Genomic DNA, 23,373 nt, shown 5'->3' with positions numbered 1-23,373 from the left:
CACATGTACACACATCCAGGAACTTTTAAGGAAAATAATCGGACTTTGGGATTATAAAGGGAAAAGCAGACCAAAACATATATCTTGCTTATTCTGGGAAAGCTTTACTCAAAATCTGTGGACTCTGAGTAGGGTCAGACTAGCCAAAGTGATGAACCTTTACATTCAAAAGTCTAACTGAAACATGTAAGCAAATAACATGAATGGAACAGGCAAAGAGAAGAGCAAATGAACGTTGTAGGACTAGGGAAGGTGGGAGAGCTCTTTTCTTTACTTAGCCCGTTCCCCATAGGCTTACTACCCACCTCACTCCCCACCTCACGTTTTCCCTGGCATATAACAAAAAGGGAGAATGATTATCTACCTGATAAAATTTAAAGAGGGCTAATAAAAATGTGAATCAGTCATCAGAAATAAATCATTCCATATGGTGACAAATGGGTAAAACGATTTAAAGTCATGAGTTCCAACACGAAGGGAAATTCCTTTTCTTCAGGGAACAGGTAAACTGTGAAATCTGAATGGCAGCATGTGTAATTTTGATATATTCAAAAGTTTATAGAGAATAGTAGCAGAAATAAAAATAGTGTTTAGGACAGCAAAATCTCTCAGAAATAAAAGGCATGCTTGCATAAGGATATGAATTTAATCAGTTTGTTTTCAGATATTTTAAGCATCTTAAAGATCGCCAGCTTTAGTTATTTTGTTATATCTATCTTTACTTTCACATTTAGATTCCATATGAAGACATAATAGATTTAAATTCCTTATATGTTTGTTGAGAAATATTCAGATGATTAAACAGAGAGGATGTCAATTTAAGGATCAGCAAATTTCCTACACTATTTTCAACTTAACCGGAGTATATAAGTTCTAAAAAACAGTCTGAGAACTACCCGGAGAGGAACTGCTCACTGAAAGATAACTTCAGTATTGCTTTACTTACAAAAGTCTAATACAATTATCCTGAAACTGAGTATCTTTTTAGGCTTATTAACACTTCCCATAGTTGAAGGTACATATTAATGAAGAAGTAACAGTATATAATGCACCTGATTGCTGTTTTTAGAGTAACAAAGCTTTTCTTAAAAGTAACAATTTAACAAAAACACATATACAATGCTAAAGACTAATCAACAAACTCCTAGTTTAGGAAGGAGGGTAGGCGGTGGAGATTATATGATGAAATAATAGAACTTTTCAAAATAATTATGTGCTACAATTCAAAACAGGATTTTAAAAGTAATGAGAGACAGGGCTACTGAAAGATATAGAAGAGCTGCTCTTCTAAACCCTACAGTAAGTTTTGTTTAATGAATCCAATCTTAGTCTTTGTAATACTCATCCATTAATAGTTTACGAAACATCTTAAAATATTTATATGATGCTTTAAGGCATCTTATATACAACTGAAAATGTGCATTTCAGGATAAAGTGGTTAGTGTTCTATTCATCTGTTCCTGCATTATGGCTAGAGATTCCCGCTTCAAAAAGTTTGTTTACTGTAAGTCCATAGAGAGACTTAAAAAGGAAGTCAGACAAAAACATTTTGTTGAGACTGCCAAGTTTTAGAAGCCTTTCAAAAGACTTTTAAGTATTAAAACCACTTTTAAAATGAACTCTAAATGCAAGCACTAAAGTTGTGGATTAGATGGAAAAAAATACAATTTCATCTGTAATTGTTCAGATTATAACACTGTATACCACCTGGATTACAACTTACGTACATTAGCATTTGTGTAGTTTTTATAGTATTATATAGAATAAGATGCGTTATTAACATAAGCCATGGCTTAAGAATCAAAATAAAAACAGTGAAAATCATCACGAAATTAGAATGATTTGCCTGTCCCACTAAAATTACATTTGCTAAATGGTTAAAAGATACAATGAATAAATATTTGATCCCTGGTTAAGTGGTTAATGAAGAAGTTAATAAAATTCAGATACTAATTAAGTAGTATATGCTAAATACGTTTGAGAACTGAATGGCTATACTTGGAGAGAAACATCTAAAAATGTATTTATTGTCTGTATTGTTTTCTAAGCTATTTAAATCCTTCTGTGAGCACAATCTAGTCTCTTTTAATATTTCTATCTTTCAGATATTTCATTTCTCCAAGAAGCCTTCCCCATAGATCTGGCTGAGGAATCCGAAACATTTCTAGTAGAGTGCAGAAATGGAGTTCTTTCATATCTATCTAAACGTAGTTTTAAGAAATGTCAGCATACTTTCCTTTAAAAATTTTAATAGTATTTATGGGGTGCATGAATGGCTCAGTTGGTTAAGCATCTGACTCAATTTCAGTTCAGGTCATGATCTCAGGGTTGTGAGATCGGGCCTCACATGAGGCTCCATGCTCAGCACAGAGTCTACCTGGGATTCTTTCTCTCCCTCTCCCTTTCCCCCTGCCTGTGTGTGCGTGCTCTCTCTAAAACAAATAAAATCTTAAAAATTTTTTCTAATGATATTTATCATTAGAAATCAACTTTATCATTATTATCAACTTTATTATAAAAATTTCCTTAAGTAGGGCCTACGATTAAATGTCATATATTAATATATGCATAAGTATAATATATATAACATACATCTTACCTGATACTACTTATATGTCAGAATAATATTTTTTAAGAGTTATGAATTACATAATATATTAATAATGTTTTAATAGTGTAATTATATAATTATCATAATAAGCTATAATAATCTAATTACATATCGTATAATACCCTGGTGGTACATTAGCAGATCAGGGAAGAAGAAATAAATGCGCTAAATTTTCATCTATCAGAAGGAGAAGATGATAAAATCTAAACATGGATGAATCAATAAAACAGCAGTGTAAGAAAGCATTCTGTTTAGAAATTACATAAATTATAGAAGTTTGTTATAAGTCACCCAGCATGAGTTTCAGTTGACAACAGAAGAAAAACAGATATGTCAATTTTCCTAAAGGTAGTTTTAAGAATGTTGGTCTATTTTTACTTTTTTGTTTTTAAAAAATTTTATTTATTTATTCATGGGAGATACAGAGAGAGAGGCAGAGACACAGGCAGAGGGAAAAGCAGGCTCCCTGCAGAGAGCCCGACGTGAGCTAAATAAAGGCAGTTGCTCAACTGCTAAGCCACCCAGGCATCCATATTTTTACTTTAAAAAAAAAAAATTTATTTATCCTGAGAGCATGTGTGTGTGCATGCACATGCACACATGCAAGGGAAGGACAGAAGAAGAGGGAGAGAGAGAACTGCAAGCAGACTCCGTGCTGAGTGCAGAGCCTGACAAAGGGCTAGATCCCAGGACCCTGAGATCATGACTTGAATTGAAGTCAAGAGTCGGCTGCTCAACTGAGTGAGTTGCCCAAGCACTCTGGTATATTTTTACCTTTAAATAATTCTCTTGATTATAATTTTTTATTATAAGAAGTGTCCTTAAATAAATAAATTATTAATGAAAATTCATATCCAAATAATCTTAAACCAAACACCTATTATAGAGAAAAAGGGATTTCAAAGTTACACTTTCCTGGTAGCAAAAAAAACAGAAGACCCAAGTAACATAAACCCTTATCAACTTTAACTATGATATTCCTATGTCAAAGAAATCATGTAGTTTAGCAATCTATATTTTTAGATTGATTTCCCATTCTAAAGGGCTGGTCCTATTTCCCAATTAGCTACAGAGCACCAGGAAAGTCATTAGTGGGGATCATCTCTCACAAAGAACCAGGATTTAGTATTAGGTTATCTTATGTTTATTTAGACAATCTTAATTTAGAATTTGCTGTTCACAGAAAGAAAGTCACATGCTCAAAGTCAGAATGTCAATCATATTTGTTGTTGACAGAACTGAAGTCTCTTATTGAAGTTGGGTAAGGAAACCAAGTAATACAAAGTAATAACACACATAATTATAATGAAGACTTAAAAATATAAAATTTCCTTCACAGATCCAAAGATAAGAATAGAGGCAATATACAATTTCATCCCCCTAAAAGTGAGATTCTATCTTCTGACTCCTACCATCAGAAAAAGAATATTAAGTGTGAATGAAATTTGTCATACATGGCGAAGGGTTTAGAGCTCTTGTATATGTGTATGTGTTCGTGTATATATAGGTGTGTATCGTTGGTTATCTATCCGTCTATCAAGAAAGAATTCTTGCAATATAAATAAGAAAAATGAAAGATAGATAAAAATAAAGCAAAGGAAATGAGCAGGTAATTTAGAACAAACTATAATTGGGCAAAAGCACCTTAAGAAATGCTCACATTCATTATTCATGTATAGTGGTAGACCGAACAATCATGGTTCTGGAGAATAATTTGACAATACACATCAAACACTTTGAAAATGTACATACGCTTTGATCTAGCTCTTCTACTTTTCAGGGGCTTGGCCTAAGGAAATAATTAGACAAGTTGTGAAATATATAGACACCTAGAGATGTTTAGTGGAGTGTTGCTTGTAACAGCAAAAAAATGAAAACAAATGTTCATTAGTAGGGGACAGGTAAATGTAATATAAACTACTGAAAGTGACTTAACTTCATATTTGATAGGAAAATGTGTGTTTAACATGTGGTTCAGTGAGAAAAAAGCTGGTTATCAATTACATGTATAAAGGATCTCAATGTTTTTAAAAATCCAAACTACATATATGTGCTTAGAAAAAATGTCCAACAATTATTAGAACAAAATATTAATAGAAGTTAATGAAAGACATCTTAATTTCCTTTGGCTGGACTTTTTTTCAAATTAAAATAAATGAACATTTATTGTTAAGAAGATAATAAAAAGGCAATAAACTTAAAAATGAGTTACTGAAAATAGTTTCCTTTTTTTGTTTTAAAGATTGTATTTATTTATTCATGAGAGACACACAGAGAGAGGCAGAGACATAGGCAGAGGGAGAAGCAGGCTCCATGCAGGGAACCTGATGCAGGACTTGATGCCGGGACCTTGGGATCATGCCCTGAGCTGAAGGCAGATGCTCAACCACTGAGCCACCCAGGTGTCCCTGAAGATAGTTTCTGAATATAGTTTTAGTTTGTTGGGGAGAGGGAAGGTGAGGTGTGATAATTACTGTAACAGTGAAATACAAAAATATAGTGGGAATGCAAGGGTATGTGTGGGACAAAGAGAGAGAGGACTCAATAGGGGAAGGTTCATAAAGAAGGTAGTATCTGAACTGGACTCTCAATGACAATAAGGATTTTAATAGGCTAGGATGTGGGATAGAGCAAGAGGAAGCAACATTCAAGAGTGAGGGGAAAGCTTGGAAACTGTAGAGGCAAGAAATAAAACGTGTAAGAGGAAGTTGGGACATCAAGGGCTGCAGAAAAGTGAGTTTGCAGCTTGGCATTGGACAAGGAAAGCCTTTGAAGGCCCCTCTAAGTAAGGGGTCTGTATAAGGAAGATAATTTTAGTGTGAAGAGTAGATCGTAGACAGGAGAAACAATAGAAACTAGTTTAGATATTGCTATAATTATTCATTTCTTAGATCAAATTTTCTCAAAGTGTTTTAAAATACATTGAATTAAGGAAGATTCTATTCCCTGTTTTTCTCTCTCTGTTTTAAATAAATCTCTAAAACACAAGTATGAAATGGCAATTTCATATGGCTTCTTAGGTACGAGGGGTCTATATTTATTCTTTAACTTTTTGAAACATTCCACAGATGGTTCCTTTAAATGAAGGGACTAGATAATTTATCACTAATGAGTTAAAAATCCCTCTCTTAAAAAATGGGCAGGCCTTCTGGGGTCATCTTTTGATGTGCCATATCAGGTGTCCTGAATGATTTTACCCAGAGGGACTAATTTATCAAAAGCTTAAGACTGCAAACGTTAAAAGATTTACAGAGCTGTACGTTAGTGTAAAAAGCAGAATGCAGTATTTAGCAAACATGAGTCACAGGCTGCAAAGCAGGGTTCATGACAGAGAGACATGATGAATGGGATTAGATCTAATTGAGGCTTGGTACAAAATGATGGCAAGGATTTTTCCTTTGCTAGCACTCATGTTAATATGTACGTGAGGAGGTATTTTGGGAAACTATGCTAAATTAAAATTAGTTGGCAAAGTTCTAAAGTGAAATCAAATATTAATATATGCATTTCAATAAACACTTCTAGGCTACAAATGATTGATACAATTACTGTACTAATCATAAATCTAGATTCTTTTTACAGCCTTATGACTCATGGAATTCTGTTGCAAATGATACAGGTGAATGAATTTTAAACTATTTACAAGATATGTAACCTTAAGGTAGTACTGATTAACCAAATAATAAACATTTTATAATGCATTTATATGACATTACTGTGGTTACTGCAGTATTAATACTTATACAGATAATTTACAGCTATTTACAAATATTAAAGAGAGAATACATTTTCCCAGGTATTAAAAATTGTCATAGTCCTTTAAAATAATCCAATACTCTGAATAATAAATCTCCCATAACCTATTGATACTTGTCTCTGTGGGAAATAGCAGATACCATGGTTCCACTCAGTCTCATTTTCCTAGTGTTCATGCTTATTTAGGATGCGGAAAAAACAATGCAAAGAATCTTAATTTCTGGTAATGTTTGCAGTTACAGATGAGTAACTGAAAACTAATTTGTTTACAAAGAGAGTAAGGGCCAAACGAAATCTATTCAAGGCTACAAAACATGACTTCCATTGTTTATAAGTAATGATTAAATTTATTACCAAATAGGAAAATATGGAAGGTTTAGTTTATAAGTATTTCTGCTGCTTCATATTTATTATGAGGAATTTTTATAGACACTCCTATTTTTTAAATGGCATTTCCTTCTATTCAAGTAATTTTAGGGGAAACCTAAACTTACACTGGAACTATATTCAATCATAGTATCTCTACAACATGTAAGACACTGGTTCCACTGGTGTCTTTTCTTTTATTGTACTTTAAGATAAAAACCACTAACATGAGGTGCAAAATTTAAGAAAAGGAAAGGTTAGAGACAGAAATATTACTAAATGTGAGTTTCCAGATGGATAATGAGGAAATCTTGACTTTTCATTTAATGTCAGAAATTTTATCAGTTCCATAAATAAACCTTGCTGCCAGCACCCCCATCCTTCATGGTACTCCGTGAATGCACTTTCTGTTTTCTGGACCTAAAAGAGGTGCATGTTTTACTCCAAGTAAATAGACATTTAGTTTGGAGGCAAAGATTTCAAGTCTTTGAAAAGACTACCTGTTTCAAAATCAAGTACTGACATTGGTAAAGTATTAACACAAACAAAATTGAAAAAGTGTCTTTTTAAGAAACAATACAGGCTTATTAATATAAGAAAGATTAAAATAATTCATATAACAAAAATATATACTTAGGAATTTAATAGCAAATGTACAAAAATATATACAAAGTTCTAAAACTTTGCTGGGAAACATATAAGAAAATATGAATATGGAGAGACAAACTATTCTAGAGTGAGAAGAACTGATAGTGAAAAAATGTGAAGAAAAAATTAATTTCTTTATTTTTCAAAAGATTTTATTTCCTTGGAATTGAAAAAAAAATTATGCTAACATTCATTTCTTAGGGAGAGCCAAGAACATTTTAAGGACAAAGAATAACATGGGGTGCCAGGCTGGCTTAGCTGGTAGAGTGTGACTGTTGATCTCATGGTCGTGAGTTCAAACCCTGCATTGGGCATGGGACCTAGTTAAAACAACCCCAAAGAAGGAGAACTAGCACTGCTATGTATCAAAAGATACTATCAAGTATCTGCTATGAAAATAATAGCTATGAGTTCTAGGACAAATAAGCTAAAGAACAGGAGATAAATCCAATAAATAGAATTGACTACTTATTGTATTTAAAACAAAGGTGCCATAAGAATGGACTATCAGTATTATTATACAAGAATGCTAGACTCTTTGAAAAAAAATTAGATTTTTGCTTGTCATCTTACATCAAAATAAATTAGGAGAAAATAAAAGTAAAAAATTTAAAAAAACTTATGGAAAAAAGGCCTTTTGAGGCATTATTCCAAAGTCAGAGAGAAAAAAAAATGAAGCTATTGTATGATATAAAAGTTAAAAAATTTTATTAAAAAGAATATCTCAAAGTTAAGAGTAACTGATAAACTTGATGAAGATATTTGCAACATGTATCTTAGAGGAAAGAGTTAATATCCCTTGATGATCTCATCCAGTCCTATGGCTTTAAATATCATCTAAATGTTAACAGCTCTCAAGTTTGTATTTTAGTTTAGACTTTTCTTCTGAATTCCAGATTCTTATATCCAACTGCTTATATATCTCCACTTGCATGTATCTTAGACAAATTTAAAATGCCCCAATTGAACTTTTGTCAGTCTTCTGCAAACCTGCCCTACCTGAATCTTCCCCATCTCTTTAAAGGTGACTCAATTCTTTCAGCTGCTCAATTCAAAAATCTTAGTTATCCTAGGCTTTTTCTTTCCCTCACAGCCCAAATCCAATTGGTGATAAAATCCTGCTATGCTAGTTCTACCTTCATAACATATGACAATCTGATTACTTCTCACCAACTCCATTGCTACCAACTCGGTCTGAGCCACCACCATCTTTTACCTGAGTTAATAGCAGTAGTCTCCTGTTTCCACCCTTGTGATACTATAACCTACTCTCAACACACCAGCCAGAAAGATCTTTTGAAAACATGATGGAAATGGGTAACATCTTTCCTCAGATCATGCCATAGCTCCTGATGTGCTCAGAGTTAAAGTCTAAGTCCTTATAATGACCTACAAGGCTTGATCTGCCTTCCTCCCCTTGGTGATCTCATCACGTTCTACTTTCCCTTTTCTTTTGTACCAATTATGTCTTTCTAGCCATTCCATGAATATGCCAGCCTATGTCAGGGACCTGCATTACTTGTTCTACCAGAAAATGAGTCTTTTCTCATATATTCACATGGCTAACTTTGTGAACTTCTTCAAGTATTATCAGCGAAGCCTATTCTGACCATGCTATTTAAAGTAGCAACCTCTCCCCAGCCTCATTCCTGAACTCTCTTTCTTTGCCCACTGCATGTACTACTTTCTAAGATTCTGTTTAATTTACTTATTATATTTATTGTCTTTCTTTCTGCGTTAGAATGTAAACTCCAGGAAGGTAAATAGGTTTGTTGTGTACTTTGATGTATCCTTAGCATCAGATAAGTATCTGGCACATAGAGGTTCAATAAATATTGTTGAATGAATAAAAATCCATATCCTGAAAATATGTAACAATTTTTACAAAAGAGGACGAAGCCAGAAAAATGTTCAAATGATGGCTAGGTAACTTACAGAAAATTAGATTCAACCATATTAGTAAACAAAGAAAAAATAGAAAGATAATATGTATGACTGAAATTAGCAAAGAATCAATAAATAATTAGCAAAGACAAGTGAGAGAGAGAACCCCAGATTTACAAAGATTTAATAGCTATATCAACCAATAACAAGATGGGCCTAGTTTGTATGTTGATGGAAGAACTTAAGAAGAAATCACTTATGAGACAATGGGGGAAATCTAAACACTGATTAAATATATGTTTAAAAGGTATGATATAAAAGGATATTATATTTTCTTTCAGACACACTAAAGTCTAAATGGAAGAAATACATGCTATCTGGCATTTCCTTCAAAATAATCCAGTATAGATACAGATGGGGTGCAGAAAAGCAGATGGGGTTCTCAAGACTAGACATGAGATAATTCTTAAAGTCAGGTGTTGCATTCATGGAGTTCATTATATTATTCTTTGTACTTCTATGTATGTTTGAAAATAATTTTCTAAAAATTTAAAATTGAAGACATTTTAATACCAAAAACTGATGAGACTAAAAGGAGAAAAGAGATCATTTTCTTACACTGATGATGGGGGTTAAAATTGGTATGATCACATGGGAGGGGTGTGGAAGAATTTACTAAGCAATATGTATTATAAACTTTAAAAGAATGTGCTTATTGCTTTGTTACAAATTTTACTTCTAGGAATTAATCATAGGTGTAATCAAACACGAGCACCAAAATAAATATACATATTTGCCTCCTGCAATGCCATTTATAATAAAAATTTATTAACCTAAATGCCTAATAGAGTACAAATTAGATTAATTATGGTTAATCTCATCAGACTCTTTGTTTTTTTTTAAGATTTTTAAATTTATTTATAAATTTGAGAGAGAGAGTGTGCGAAAGCACCAGAGAGCACAAGCAGGGGGAGAGGCAGAGAAAGAAGGAGAAGCAGGCTTCCTGTTGGGTAGGCAACATGACATGAGGCTTGATCACAGAATCCTAGGATCATGACCTGAGCTGAAGGCAGATGCTTAACAGAATAAGCCACCCAGGCACCCCTCTCATCAGACTCTTAAAAGAACAGCGTATATTCGTTTGAAAACTAAAGATTGCTCTTAGTCTAATACTCTTTAAAGGTCCCAAAAGCACCAGAAAAACAAAACAAAACAAAAAACAAAAGAATCAATTCAAAACTCAAATACCAAACAGCATTTAGTATCTTTGTAATTTAACAATGAAACTACTTATTATTTCTTTATGAGAGTATAAGAAAAAAGTCAGTGACACACATGTCAGCATAAATGAAATGAGAAACATGTGACTCATGTTTTGCTTAAATTGAATCTCTTCAATTTTACTTCTTAAATTTGTTAACACTGCTATTGATAATATAATTTTAGCAATATACACTATGTGGGTATTGCTTCTTCAGAAATCAAAACATAAATTTCACCATTTATGCTTTTTAAATAAGACTAACAAAAATAAATAAGTGGAATCACTTTATACCCTATGCCCCTTTCTCTGTTATTCATCTATGACTTTCTATTCATAGTGATTACAACATACATAAGTCATGGAATAAATAAGACACACCAAGTAAATAGTTAATCTATGAAATCATGTGAACAAAATATTAAATAACTGTTAAGCGTCTGCCTTCAGCCCAGGGCGTGATCCTGAAGTTCCGGGATTGAGTCCCACATTGGGCTTCCTGTGTGGGGCCTGCTTCTACCTCTGCCTGTGTCTCTGCCTCTCTCTCTCTGTGTCTCTCATGAATAAATAAATAAAATCTTAAAAAAAAAAAAAAAAGAAAACATAATAAAAACAAAACTCACCTTCTGATACACCTTCAAAAGGAAATACATAATTATAAAATGTAACATGACTTCAACAGTTTTTCTTTTAAAAAGTGTTATGAAAAGGAATTAAGAGCCAAATAAACGTTTTACTATTGACAAGTATAGTCTATGCAATTACACTATAAGTGAAATATGTATTTTTAAATAAGTAATAATGACCATCAGGTGGTCACAGTATTTCTCAAGCTTGGTGTTAAAACCCTATTTCCTCTCCAACATCTTGAATACATTATAAAGAAAAAAAAATCAAGGCCCAAAAAGAATGAGAGAATTTGAAAAAAAATCTTATGCTTTCTTTTCGAAGATCTCAACTAGGTTAGTTTTAATGACGATAGTGCTTTATTAAAAGAGAAAGAAGGTATAAATATATATCTTCAACTTCCCAATCATTTTAATGTAAAAATACAACATAGGGAACTTAATAATAGAAAGCCAGGTAATTCAGAACAGCCTTTCTACTGAAGGCAATAAAGAAGTCTGGACAAAATATCAAAAACATATGCTTGAAGGCACAGAAAAGCTAATGAGATTGTTAAGGTAGGTATCAGGAGAAAGGTGGGAAGCTCTGAAGATAATCTCTGCATTTACAGCTATTTTCCCCCTGAGGTCTTATGCTGATTCTGAAGGAAGGGGCAGAAAAGCTTAGTAACATTGTTGAGACCCTGGTAGAATGGGGTGATAGAACTGGAAGTTAGGGCCCACTACCCAAGTTCTTCATAAATCCTCCTTCTTTGAGTTAGAACCATAAGAGCTTACACTTTAGAGAGCAAAACAGGGCTAGGCAGGCCTTAGCAGAAGCTGCCGCTGCAGTTTCCAATGATCCCACTCCCTAAAATTGGACTAGAGTGATTTTGGATTGTTAAGGGCACCAGGAACCTAGAAGAAAATGTAAATCCTCTCTGAAGGAAGATATTATTCTTGGAAGTCTTTTTTTTTTTTTTTTAAGATCTTATTTATTTATTTATTTATTTATTTATTTATTTATTTATTTGAGACACAGAGAAAGAGGAAGAGACACAGGCAGAGGGAGAAGCAGGCTCCATGCAGGGAGCCTGATGTGGGACTAGATCCCAGGATTCCGGGGTCACACCCTGAGCAGAACGCAGAGGCTCAACTGCTGAGCCCCCCAGGCGTCCCTATTATTGGAAGTCTTAAAGTATTTCTATAAACAATTCTGCAAAAACATGTCTGATGCACTAAAATTAGCATGTCTTCAAGAAAATGAGACTATGTGAAAGAAAATCAGCAGAAAGAGATAACGGAAACAGACTCAGAGGGTTCCAGACCTGGGAATTCTCAGACACAGTCTTTAGAATGATTACCATTGTGTTCGGTGAGAAATTTTGCCAAGAAATGGAAACTATCAAAAAGAATCAAACAGAAACTCTAGAACTGGAATATAACTGACATTAGGAACTTGATATTTAAGAGACATTTGACATAGCTCCAAAGAGAAAGTAAACTCCAGAATATGTGAAAAGAAACTTCCAGAGAGACAAAAAACAAACAAAAAAACAACCCTCCCCCCCCAAAAAAAAATAGAAAAGAAAAGCAGGAGAGAGTTAAAAAAAAGTCAGAGATAAGAGAAAGAAAAAGAATCATGCAATATAATTGGAGTTCCAGAAGTAGAGGAGAAAGCAGAAGTAGCAGAAGCAATATTTAAAGCTATAATGGTTAAGAACTTCACAAAACTAATGAAAGATAATCCAAACACAAATTCTGAAAGTTCTATGAACTACTAAGTAAGACAGTAAAATATAAAACTATAGCACAATATAGCAAAACTACTAAAACTCAAAGACAAAGAGAAAATATTTTGGGAAGTTAGAGGTCCAATTACATTCAAGGGAGCACTCAGAATGACAGCTGACTTCAACAACAACAAGAAAAACACAGAAGCTAATGAATTAGGATCTTCAAAGAGCTAAAAAAAAAATACAAAACTGGAATTCTATACCCAGCAAAATAGTCTTCAAGGAAGAAAGTAAAATAAATACAGCTTCAGATATATAAAAACTAAGGAAATACACCATCAGCATATCTACTGTAAGGAAATGCAAAAGATTCTTTAGATTAAAAAATATCTTGGATGGAGATGCAGAGATGCCAAAAAAATGTAGAAAAATAAAATACATCATAATAATGGTATGTCAGGAAAGAGGTTAACCCAGGTTAAGAATTTTAAGCTTCTAGCAGTGTCTGAGGACAAGTAACATAGGTACTTTGATAAAGCAAAGATACATAATATTGCCCTAAGGGTAACTACTAAAATAACAACAGTGTATAGCCTTTTAAGCTCAGAGGTGAAGAAATTGGAATATTAAATATCACTCCATCACTTCAAAGCAAAGTTAAAAAAAATTGAAATAAGCAGGACAATTAGAAAGCAAAACACAACATAGTAGATTCAAAACCAAGTATCAACACATTCATCAAGCACAAAAAGAATGAATAGATTAAACGATAGACTTGTAAGCAGAACAAAAAAATAAAACCTAATTATGTGCTGTTTATCAGTCATATATGAAATATATATGATTTCAGATTTCGAGTGAAAGAATCAGAAAAAAAGATAAACCCTGAAAACACAAGCCAAAGAAAAGCAGTGTAGCTATATCAACACTAAAGTAAATTTAAGGTTAAGAAAAATTACTAGATTAAGTACATTTTATAAGAAAAAAGTGTAAGAATTCTGAAATATACAGATGTAATAATATAATCTCAATGTATGAAAACCAAAAATTGACCGAACTACAAGGAGAAATATCGCCTAAAAGATGTCCATGCCCTAGCCCCTGGAACCTGTGAATGTGTTAACATTACACGGCAAAAAGGATTTTGCAGATGTAACTGAGGTTATGGAATTTAAAACAGGAAGATTATCTCCTACATTACCCAGTGGGCCCAATCTAATCATATGAACCCTTAGAAGCAGAGACTTTTCTCTAATTTTAGGCAGGAGAGATGAGGCAGAGGGAAGATGAGAGAGATGTGAAGCAGGAGAATGAAATGTCTGCCTTGCTGGCTAGGAGATGAAATGATGAAGAGGACAACATGCCAGGGAATATGGGAGACCTCTAAACTCTAAAAACTGAGAACGACCCCTGGCCAACAACCAACAAGAAAACAGGGACCTCAGCCCTCCAGCTGCACAGGACTGAATTCTGCTAACAACCAGAACGAACCTACAAGCATATTATCCTCCCAGAACCTCCAGATAAGAGATGCAGCTGGCTGACACCCAGATTTGGTCTTGGGAAACTCTAAGTGGAGTAACCAGTTGAGGCTGCTGTAATTCTGACCTAAGAACTCTTAGGTAATAAATCAGTGTTATTTTGTTTTGTTTGTGTTAGTGTGGTGATAGAAAACTGATACAAAACAGAAAAACCCAATGTAACAGAGGAAATTCTTAATAGGCCTCCACAGTATGTGATAGAACATTAAAAAAAAAAAAGTCTGTAAGAATAAGATTTGAGGGACATTTGGTTTGGCTCAGTGGTTGAGCATCTGCCTTCAACTCAGGCTGTGACCCTGGGATCCTGGGATCGAGTCCCACATAGGGCTTCCTGCATGGAGCCTGCTTCTCCCTCCACCTGTGTCTCTGCCTCTCTGTCTCTCATGAATAAATAAATAAAATCTTAAAAAAAAAAAAAAAGGAATAAGAGTTGAACACAACCAATTTAGCCTGACTTATATAGAATGCTGCAATAAATGACTACAAACTATACATTCTTTTTTTTTTTTTTTTTTTTTAAGATTTATTCATTCATGAGAGACACAAAGAGAGAGGGGTAGAGACACAGGTGAAGTAGGCTCTTTGAGGGGAGCCCAACGTGGGACTCAATCCCGGATCCTGGGATCACAAAATATACATTCTTTATAAACATACTTGAAACATTTAAACCAGCCCACTATATGCTGGGAATAAATAAAGTCTCACAATCTTTAAAATCATATGGAGTATTTTCTCAGAATTCAAGTAAGCTATAAGTAAACAAAAAATAGAATGGAATTTGCCACAGATTTTTGATATTAAGAATAAAAACTAAAAAAAATCAAAACTATCATTTTTATGAAATATTTTTACTGGATGACCACATGACACTTAAAAGTGTGATTCTTATTTTAATTGTTTCTCCAAACCTGAATACAAATGGAAATCCGCTCAATCTGAAAGTGCAATTTTATATAAAAACTGATTTAAAAAATATGCTCAATGGGTCAAAGAAGAAATTACCACAGAAATCAGAAAATATTTTGAACTAAATAGTAATCTAAAATGCTATGTACCAAAACTTGTGATATGAAGTTAAAGCCTGTTGAGGGAAACCTATGGACATCAATGCATAAATTAGAAAACTTAGATGAAATTTAATAAACAAACATTCATCTTTGTCAGTTAAATGAAAACAGCAGCATAAACCTAGTAAAAGTAGATGGAAAGAAATAATAAAAGCAAAGATTAGAACAGATAAAATTAAATAAAAAGCAAAACCCACAATGAAACAGGAAACAAACATCCAAAAAGGAAAAAGCAACAAAGCAAGTATTTGACGGACAGTTCTGACAAGGGATCATACTAAAAGAAATAAAATCAAACACACAAATCTATAGAGAGTTGTCTCATCTTCCTTTTAAAGTCTACTGATACAGAATCAGTAATAGAAGAAAGCAACAGCTGCCAAATTAGAAACTGGGTAATTTTTGGAAGTTGGAAATCACATGGATCAATGGAAAAGCTAGAAGAGACAAACAAGGACCCTAGTTATTATATATATGAGAAATGCTTTTCTCAAATCTGTAAACTCAGAAAAAATATATGGGAATAGACTATGAGATAATTACCAATGACAATCAGTTTAACTGATCAATTGATTGTGATGTTGTATGGTCAATTAGAACTCTCTAAACAAAACGGAGACCTCCTAGTATCAGTATTGGAAACAAAAAAAAGAAAAGTAGAGTAAGCCTTGGGAAGATCCAGACTTCTAGACAGAAAAGTTTGGAGATGAAGAAGTATAGCGGGAGGCAGTTTTAATCAGAAGCAAAACTATGTAAAGCACAACACACAAACTCCCAGTCAAATGTGTAAAGAGGGATACATCAGAGAAGATGAAACAATGTCACTAAGTAATATGAGAGTTGCAAAGGTAAAAAGAATATACACTAGTTCAGTGTTACTATTATTTTGGGTTAAGGTAAAGATGAGATATCAAACACATTTGGCATCACGAAAATTTTGGAGTTTGACAGATTAATTTTTAAAAAATATTTTGTCCTATATTCCAACAAACCAGTCTCTAGGAATTTGGTACACGTGCACAAACGTGAATGAACATACAGCTTGATGGGAGGAGCACTGGGTGTTATGCTATGTGTTAGCAAATTGAATTTAAATAAAATATTTAAAACAAAATCAAAAACAAAAAAAAATATGAATACACAATCATGCTTTCGGATGCCATGTTCACCAATAAAACAATGGTTTAATAAATTATGGTACAGGGGATTCCTGGGTGGCTCAGCTATTTAGCACCACCTTTAGCCCAGGGTGTGGTCCTGGAGTCCTGGGATCGAGTCCCACACTGGGCTCCCTGCGTGGAGCCTGCTTCTCCTTCTGCCTATGTCTCTGCCTCTCTCTCTTTCTCTCTCATGAATAAATGAATAAAAATCTTAAAAAAAAAATAAAGTATGGTACGTCTGTTCTCTGGATTCTCACAAACGTTAAGAAAAAATAAGGTAAATTCTTCATGTATGTACCCTAAAAATAAACTCAATAAATAACAGATTAAAAAAGTTATACGTCAATATGTGTGTGTGTGTGTGTGTATATACTATATATATATATATATAATGTACTAGCATTCACATGAAGCCTAATAAAAAGCTAGAGTCAGATTATGTAACACAAATATTACACACACACACTGCAAAGATAACCAAACTGCTAACTGTATTTCTGAGACAGGACACAAGATTGCGTTCCGGGGAAAGTTGCAAAGGGCATTCTACTTTTACATGTAATTGTCCACTGTCTGAGTTTATTTTAACCAACATCACATGTTAGTTTTGCAATTAAAATGTGTCCTGCACCGTCATGATAGGAGAGATAACAAGTGTTATGGCAACAAAATATAGTTTATTCTATAATGTCAGTGGACTTTAAAAACATTTTATTATTATGTATTATAAAGCATATAGTATTCTTAACTATAATCTTCAATCTTTAATTGAGGTTAAATTTTAAATAAAGATGGAAGTAAAATTATTCCATTAAAATACGTAAAATAACTTAAAGGTTTTATTGCTAAAGTTATTTTGAACATCAAGCATACTTGCTCTTAAACCTTTGTAAGATACTGATTAATGGAATTATTCTGAAGCTAATTTTCCCATTAATTCTCACAAAATAGCCAAGCCTATTAAAAATTAACTGTGCTGCAGACTGATACATAAAGGAGGCTACTCTTCAGAAATAACCTGACAATTTACTCAATACAAGAAAAGCTATACTTACAACAAGGAGCAGACTGAACTGGTGATCCAAGTTGTGGAAAAGTCATAAGAACAGAGACCCCTGGTAGGTCATTTTGCTTTATAGTATGTTCGGTAGTTTGGTCAGCCCAAACCACCACTTTTTTCCTCTCTACCAAATGTTCAATTTCTTTGAAGTCCGACTCAAAAGCAGTATTTGTAAGGCCAGCTTCTTTTAATGCACAATACTGTTTTCTTAAGACTGGAAGTAAAGCATTCAAGACTCTATAGAAAGAAGATGACAAGAAAAGAGATATAACTATTAAATATGTTATTATAGTTCTACATAACATTCAAAGTACTAGTAGATCATTAGAATGTACCTTGTACATATTTTCCTTTAGAATGCCTCAACATATTCTCAGTACATTAAGCATAGAGTGAAAAGAATCCTGGATGGGAATTATAAGCACCAGGTCATATTCTCAGCTAGTCTTCACTGGTTTCCATATGACCTTGGACAATACACAGCTGAGGTTTCTCCTCTATAATTTGGGGTAAAACTAAACAGTCATTACTTACATGAGGAGACTATTGTGAGAACTAAATAAGTTAAATACATAAAAAAGGTTTTTGCAAAGCATAATGTGATTTATAAAACAAAGATACTGTTATTACTGATACAAAGTACCATGGAATTAAAAATGAAAATATACATTCTTCAGTGAGATTCATTTTAGGTATGTAACACTTCAAGGCATCATACTCACCTTTCCTTCAAGTTAGCTCTTCATGAGCTAAGCATTGGCTTTTAAAGCCATTCAAAGGAGTTGCAGGTGGAAGAGATGTGGACAAGAATAGTGGGTAAAGGGAATCTATGGGACACAGATTTCTTGGTTGTGATTCAGAATCTTCTCCATCAGAACAGCACTGAATGTATTTTTTTTATGTATTAGACCTCCGTGTAAATGTCCCCTGAAGAAATTCCCACAGCTAAATAGGTATAGATTTATACACTCAATCAGTGTTTCTTAACTTTTATATCAAGGAAGATGTCAAATAATTTGAAGGACCCTGAAATCCTTCAGTCTTGGTTGTTTCAGTTAACTCATAACATCCAGGAGAATAGATCATTTTAAGTATGGGTAGGGCAGTGGGAAAAGCACAGGCATTAATTTTCTTAAGCAAGGAAAGAAAGAAGCAAGGAAATAACTGCTTTATTACCTGAGAGTCTTAAATATTTAGATAGTTATACAAATAAATAGTCTGTGACATTTTTCTTTTTGCTCAGGGTGGGGAATACTCCACTGAAGCCAAAGAGGCAACAACTATAGGGAAAAGTCATTAAGCATGACGTCAATTAAAAAAAGATTATTTATTGCACCTATACTAATCAGGTGCTATGCAGAGAAGAGATGACAAAAATGTTTTAACAAAGAAGCTTTCTGTCTTTCTAGAAGTTTGGATCTTCTCAAGGCTTACTCTACTTTTCTTCATACTTCATAGATATGAACTGATGTCTCACTGTTTTGATTTGATCACTGATTAGTGATGTTGAGTACTTTGTCATATACCTGTTGGCCATCTGTATGTCTTCTCTGAAAAAATGACTATTTATATCTTCTGTCCATTTCTAATCAGACTGTTTCTTTTTTTTTTGCTATTGAGTTGTATGTTCTTTATATATTTTGGATATTAACCCCTTATTAGAGAGGATTTGAAATATTTGGAGTCATTCAGAAGGATGCTTTTTTACATTTTTGACAGTTTCCTTCACTGTGCAGAAGCTTTTTAGTTTGATGTAATTTCACTTATGTTTGCTTTTGTTTCCTTTGCTTTTGGTGTTAAATACTAAATGTCACCTCTATGTCTGATGTCAAAGAGCTTATCTTCAAGAAGTTCTATGGTTTCAGGTCTTATGTTCAAAGTTTTTAATCCATTTTGAGTCAATTTTTATGTATGGTGTAAGATAGTGGTCCAATTTCATTCTTTTGCATGTAGCTGTCCATTTTCCCAACATCATTTATAAAAGAGACTGCCCTTTCCCTATTGTATATTCTTGGCTCCTCTGCCATAAATTTTTTTTTTTTTTTAAATTTTTATTTATTTATGATAGTCATACAGAGAGAGAGAGAGAGGCAGAGACATAGGCAGAAGGAGAGGGAGAAGCAGGCTCCATGCACTGGGAGCCCGATGTGGGATTCGATCCCGGGTCTCCAGGATCGCGCCCTGGGCCAAAGGCAGGCGCTAAACCGCTGCGCTACCCAGGGTTCCCTCCTCTGCCATAAATTAATTGACTCTCTCTCTCTCTCTCTCTCTGTACATACATACATGGGTTTATTTCTGGGCTTTCTACTCTGTTCTATTAATCTATGTGCTTAATTTTTTTTTTTTTAAATAACAGTGCAGTTTCTTTTTTTAAAAAAACCTTTTTATTTAACAGTTAGTCAACATACGGAGTACTATGTGCTTGTTATTAAGCCAATACCATACTGTTTTGATTGCTATTGTTTTGTAATATAGTTCAAAGGAAATAATCAGACAGGAATTGTGATACCTCCAATTTTGTTCTTTCTCAAAATTGCTTTGGCTATTTGCTGTATAGCCAAATTTTAGAATTTTTGTTCTATTTCTGTGAAAATTGCCACTGGAATTTTGATAGATACTGTATTAAATCCGTAGACTGAGTTGTAGGATACAGACATTTGAACATTAATTCTTCCAATCCATGAGCACAGAATATCTTTCCATTTATTTGTGTCTTCTTCAATTACTCTCATCAATGTCTTATAGTTTTCAGTACACAGGTCTTTCACCTCCTTGGCTAAATTTATTCCTAGGTATTTTATTATTTTGATGCAATTGTCAATGGGATTGTTTTCTTAATTTCTCTGATAGTTCATAACTAGTATATAGAAATGCAACATATTTCTGTATGTTGACTTTTGTATCCTGTAATTTTACTGAATTTGCTGATCAATTCTAGTAGTTTTGGTGGTCTTTAGGGTTTTCTTTATATACATAGTGTCATATCTGCAAATAGTAACAGTTCTAGTTCTTGTTTCCAATCTCTGCCTTTTCTTTCTTTTTCATGTCTAATTGCTCTGGCTAGGACTTTGTTTTGTTTTTTAGATTCTACATAGAAGTGAAATCCATAGTTCATGTATTTGATGATACATTTTACATCTTTGTCTAGTGTATCCAGTAATTATTGGAGAGTTACATTTACAACTTTTTCTTTTAAATTTCATATTAGCTCTACAAGTAATTGACAACTTTTTCTTTTAAATTTCATATTAGCTCTACAAGTAATTGATCTTCTACCTTTATTATATAGTAACTTTTACCAGTGAGATCTATACCTTCATGTTTTTTTTATTACTAATTAACATTCTTTCTTTTCAGCTTAAGGAAGTTTCTTCAGTATTTCTTGTAAGACCAGTTTTATGGTAATGAGTTCCTTTAGCTTTTGCTTACCTGGAAAATTCTTTATCTCTCACCCTCAATTCTGAATAAGTTTGCTGGGTAGAGATTTCTTGGTTAGAAATTTTTTTTCTTTCAGCACTTTAAATATTTATTATATTAGTTTTTTTGCCTCTGCGATGCAAAGTCAGGCTAAAACAGTTCATCACCTTCATAATTTTTAATGTAATTTAATTCTTTCAAAATCTTTTAAGGAAAGTATTATAATTTATATTAACATTTAAGAAAACTAAGGCTTAGCGAGGTTAAATAATTTATGCAAGGTCATACTGCTAATATAAAATAGAATTCAAGACCAACTGCAAAATTCACACTTTTTCTATTATGCTATATTGTTTCTGTTTATACAGTTTGGGTTCAGCAATTTGCTAAATCAGTAAGAGAATCTTTTTGCCCATTTGAAACTAAAACTTACCTTAAATGTATTAATTTATTTGTCTGATACAGTAAATACAGTATGGGTGAAGTAAATTGGTTTCTTTAATACTTTATCTCTGGCAGGTGGTTTGAATGTTAGTAAATGAATATTCATGAATATAGAAAGTATAAGGAGATTAGGTTGAGCTCTATCTACAGAAGATTATCTCCCTAAAAGGTTTTCCTTTCCTTTTTCGTCTTTTTTAAAATAACTATCCTAATATGATTTCCTTTACATCAAAAGTATGGAAAATTAATTACTAGTTATTTGAGAATACTAGAACTGCAGAATTTTAGACTAGCAGAGAGCCCATAGAGAAATAAATTTTTCATTTTTACAGAGCATGAAAGTGACACCTAAAGAGTTGACTGACATATCCAAGGTAACAAAAATAAAGACTGTTATACATTTTTTACTATTATGTTTCAAAAGATGCTACTACTGAGCTAGTAGAACATGAAAGAGCTACAGCATCACATAAGAATTGGGACAGTTGATGTTAAAAATATAAATTTTTAGGAACCTCATTCTAATGACAAAAAATCATTCTGGAATTATGACTACTTTAAAAACTGCCTACTTAAAAAATTCAGTTGTTATTAATAGTTATTGCTTCTCATAATAAATTTTTATAGAAAAATGCTTTCAAAACTATAAAGTGCTAAAAATATTAGTTGGAGGAGAAGAATCACATATTTCATATTTTCTTAATGTTTTCTAACTCCGCATACTTTCTGATGCTGGCAATCACTTAAAAATAAATGTATCCTATACCAAATAAAACTCAATTTTCTGGCAGTGGAAAACAACTTCTATGTTTCAGTTTCCTGAGGTCTATAGTGTTAAAATTTATAGAATAGATAAATCCATGTACTTACGCCTCAGTTTGCCTGTGTTGCTGTTCTTGAAGACAAGCTAGATCCATCATATGTTTAATTTGTGCTTTCAAATCTTTGTTCTGGAGGTGCAAATGGTGACAATGAAGATCTTTATTGAGCTCCTGGGGAAAACAACACAAACTACAGATTGCTTTAAGAATGTTAAAATTAAATAAAATCAATAAAACTTCTTTTATATTGGTGTTAATAGTTTTAATTTTTTATATATAAAATGATAATGTCCAGAAATGATTTGAAAAATAAACATCCTGGTATAGGTGGTCTAAAACTTATAAGCAAGATAAGTTTTAGGTTTCTCAGAAACTAAATGTTAGGAACTCAGAACAAATTTTATTATGATGACAGTTTCTTGTTTCTTGGTCTATCCAACTTCTTGATAATGCTGTGAAAATACAGGAATATGACCTGTTTTTGCTTAAATGTGATTTCTTCAGGGCTTTCCCTAAGCATTATATTTAAAGATGGACATCTACACATCAAACAGTCTCTGCCACAGCATCATTGATCAGTAACAATTTCATTTATCTATTATATATTTCATTTAATATATTCTCTGTACTTAGAATGTAAGATTCACAACCAGGCCACAGGGTGTGTCAAACTGTTTCAGTGTTACAGTATTCAGTGTAGTCAGTGTCTGGAGTTGCATGTAATAAAAATTTCTTCCCTTCACCAAATCTGGTATAAGCTTTATCCCATAGCAAAAGTCTTTTGTAGGTTCCTATTTTCCTAAACCTCCTGTGGTCAGCTGTCAAGTGTTCTCTAATCTACTTCCTAAAATTACTTCTTTCCTTAAACCTACTAAACCTTAAGTAGGAAAATGTCAGCTAAGTGGTTATACTAAAGTGTGAAGAACGGGATAATCTAATAGCATTTTCAGAATCCTTAACTGGGAAAATCTTAGTCAATATTATGAAAAGAAATTA

The 23,373-nt window shown here is 33.0% G+C and overlaps 1 protein-coding gene and 1 non-coding gene across 4 annotated transcripts in view; both read right to left on the bottom strand.

Moving 5' to 3' along the window:
* KIF18A (kinesin family member 18A) overlaps positions 1-23,373 on the bottom strand; it is a 78,862-nt gene that overhangs the window by 18,875 nt on the left and 36,614 nt on the right. For 2 of the 3 annotated variants that reach the window (XM_077866143.1, XM_077866144.1), the window contains exons 12-13: positions 22,427-22,548; positions 17,691-17,932 (exon numbers count right to left, since the gene is read on the bottom strand). In XM_077866143.1, the coding sequence (XP_077722269.1) occupies positions 17,691-17,932; positions 22,427-22,548 (364 nt within the window). The remainder of the gene's footprint in view (positions 1-17,690; positions 17,933-22,426; positions 22,549-23,373) is intronic. The other variant, XM_077866145.1, reaches the window with a different exon arrangement.
* Positions 21,216-21,284, bottom strand: LOC144295559 (small nucleolar RNA SNORD57). Its single transcript, XR_013362651.1, has one exon. It is a non-coding gene; the product is annotated as a small nucleolar RNA SNORD57 (small nucleolar RNA).

The sequence above is a fragment of the Canis aureus genome, chromosome 23, assembly GCF_053574225.1.
Source record: "Canis aureus isolate CA01 chromosome 23, VMU_Caureus_v.1.0, whole genome shotgun sequence".
Taxonomy (NCBI): domain Eukaryota; kingdom Metazoa; phylum Chordata; class Mammalia; order Carnivora; family Canidae; genus Canis; species Canis aureus.
This window is presented reverse-complemented; position numbering and strand designations above follow the sequence as displayed.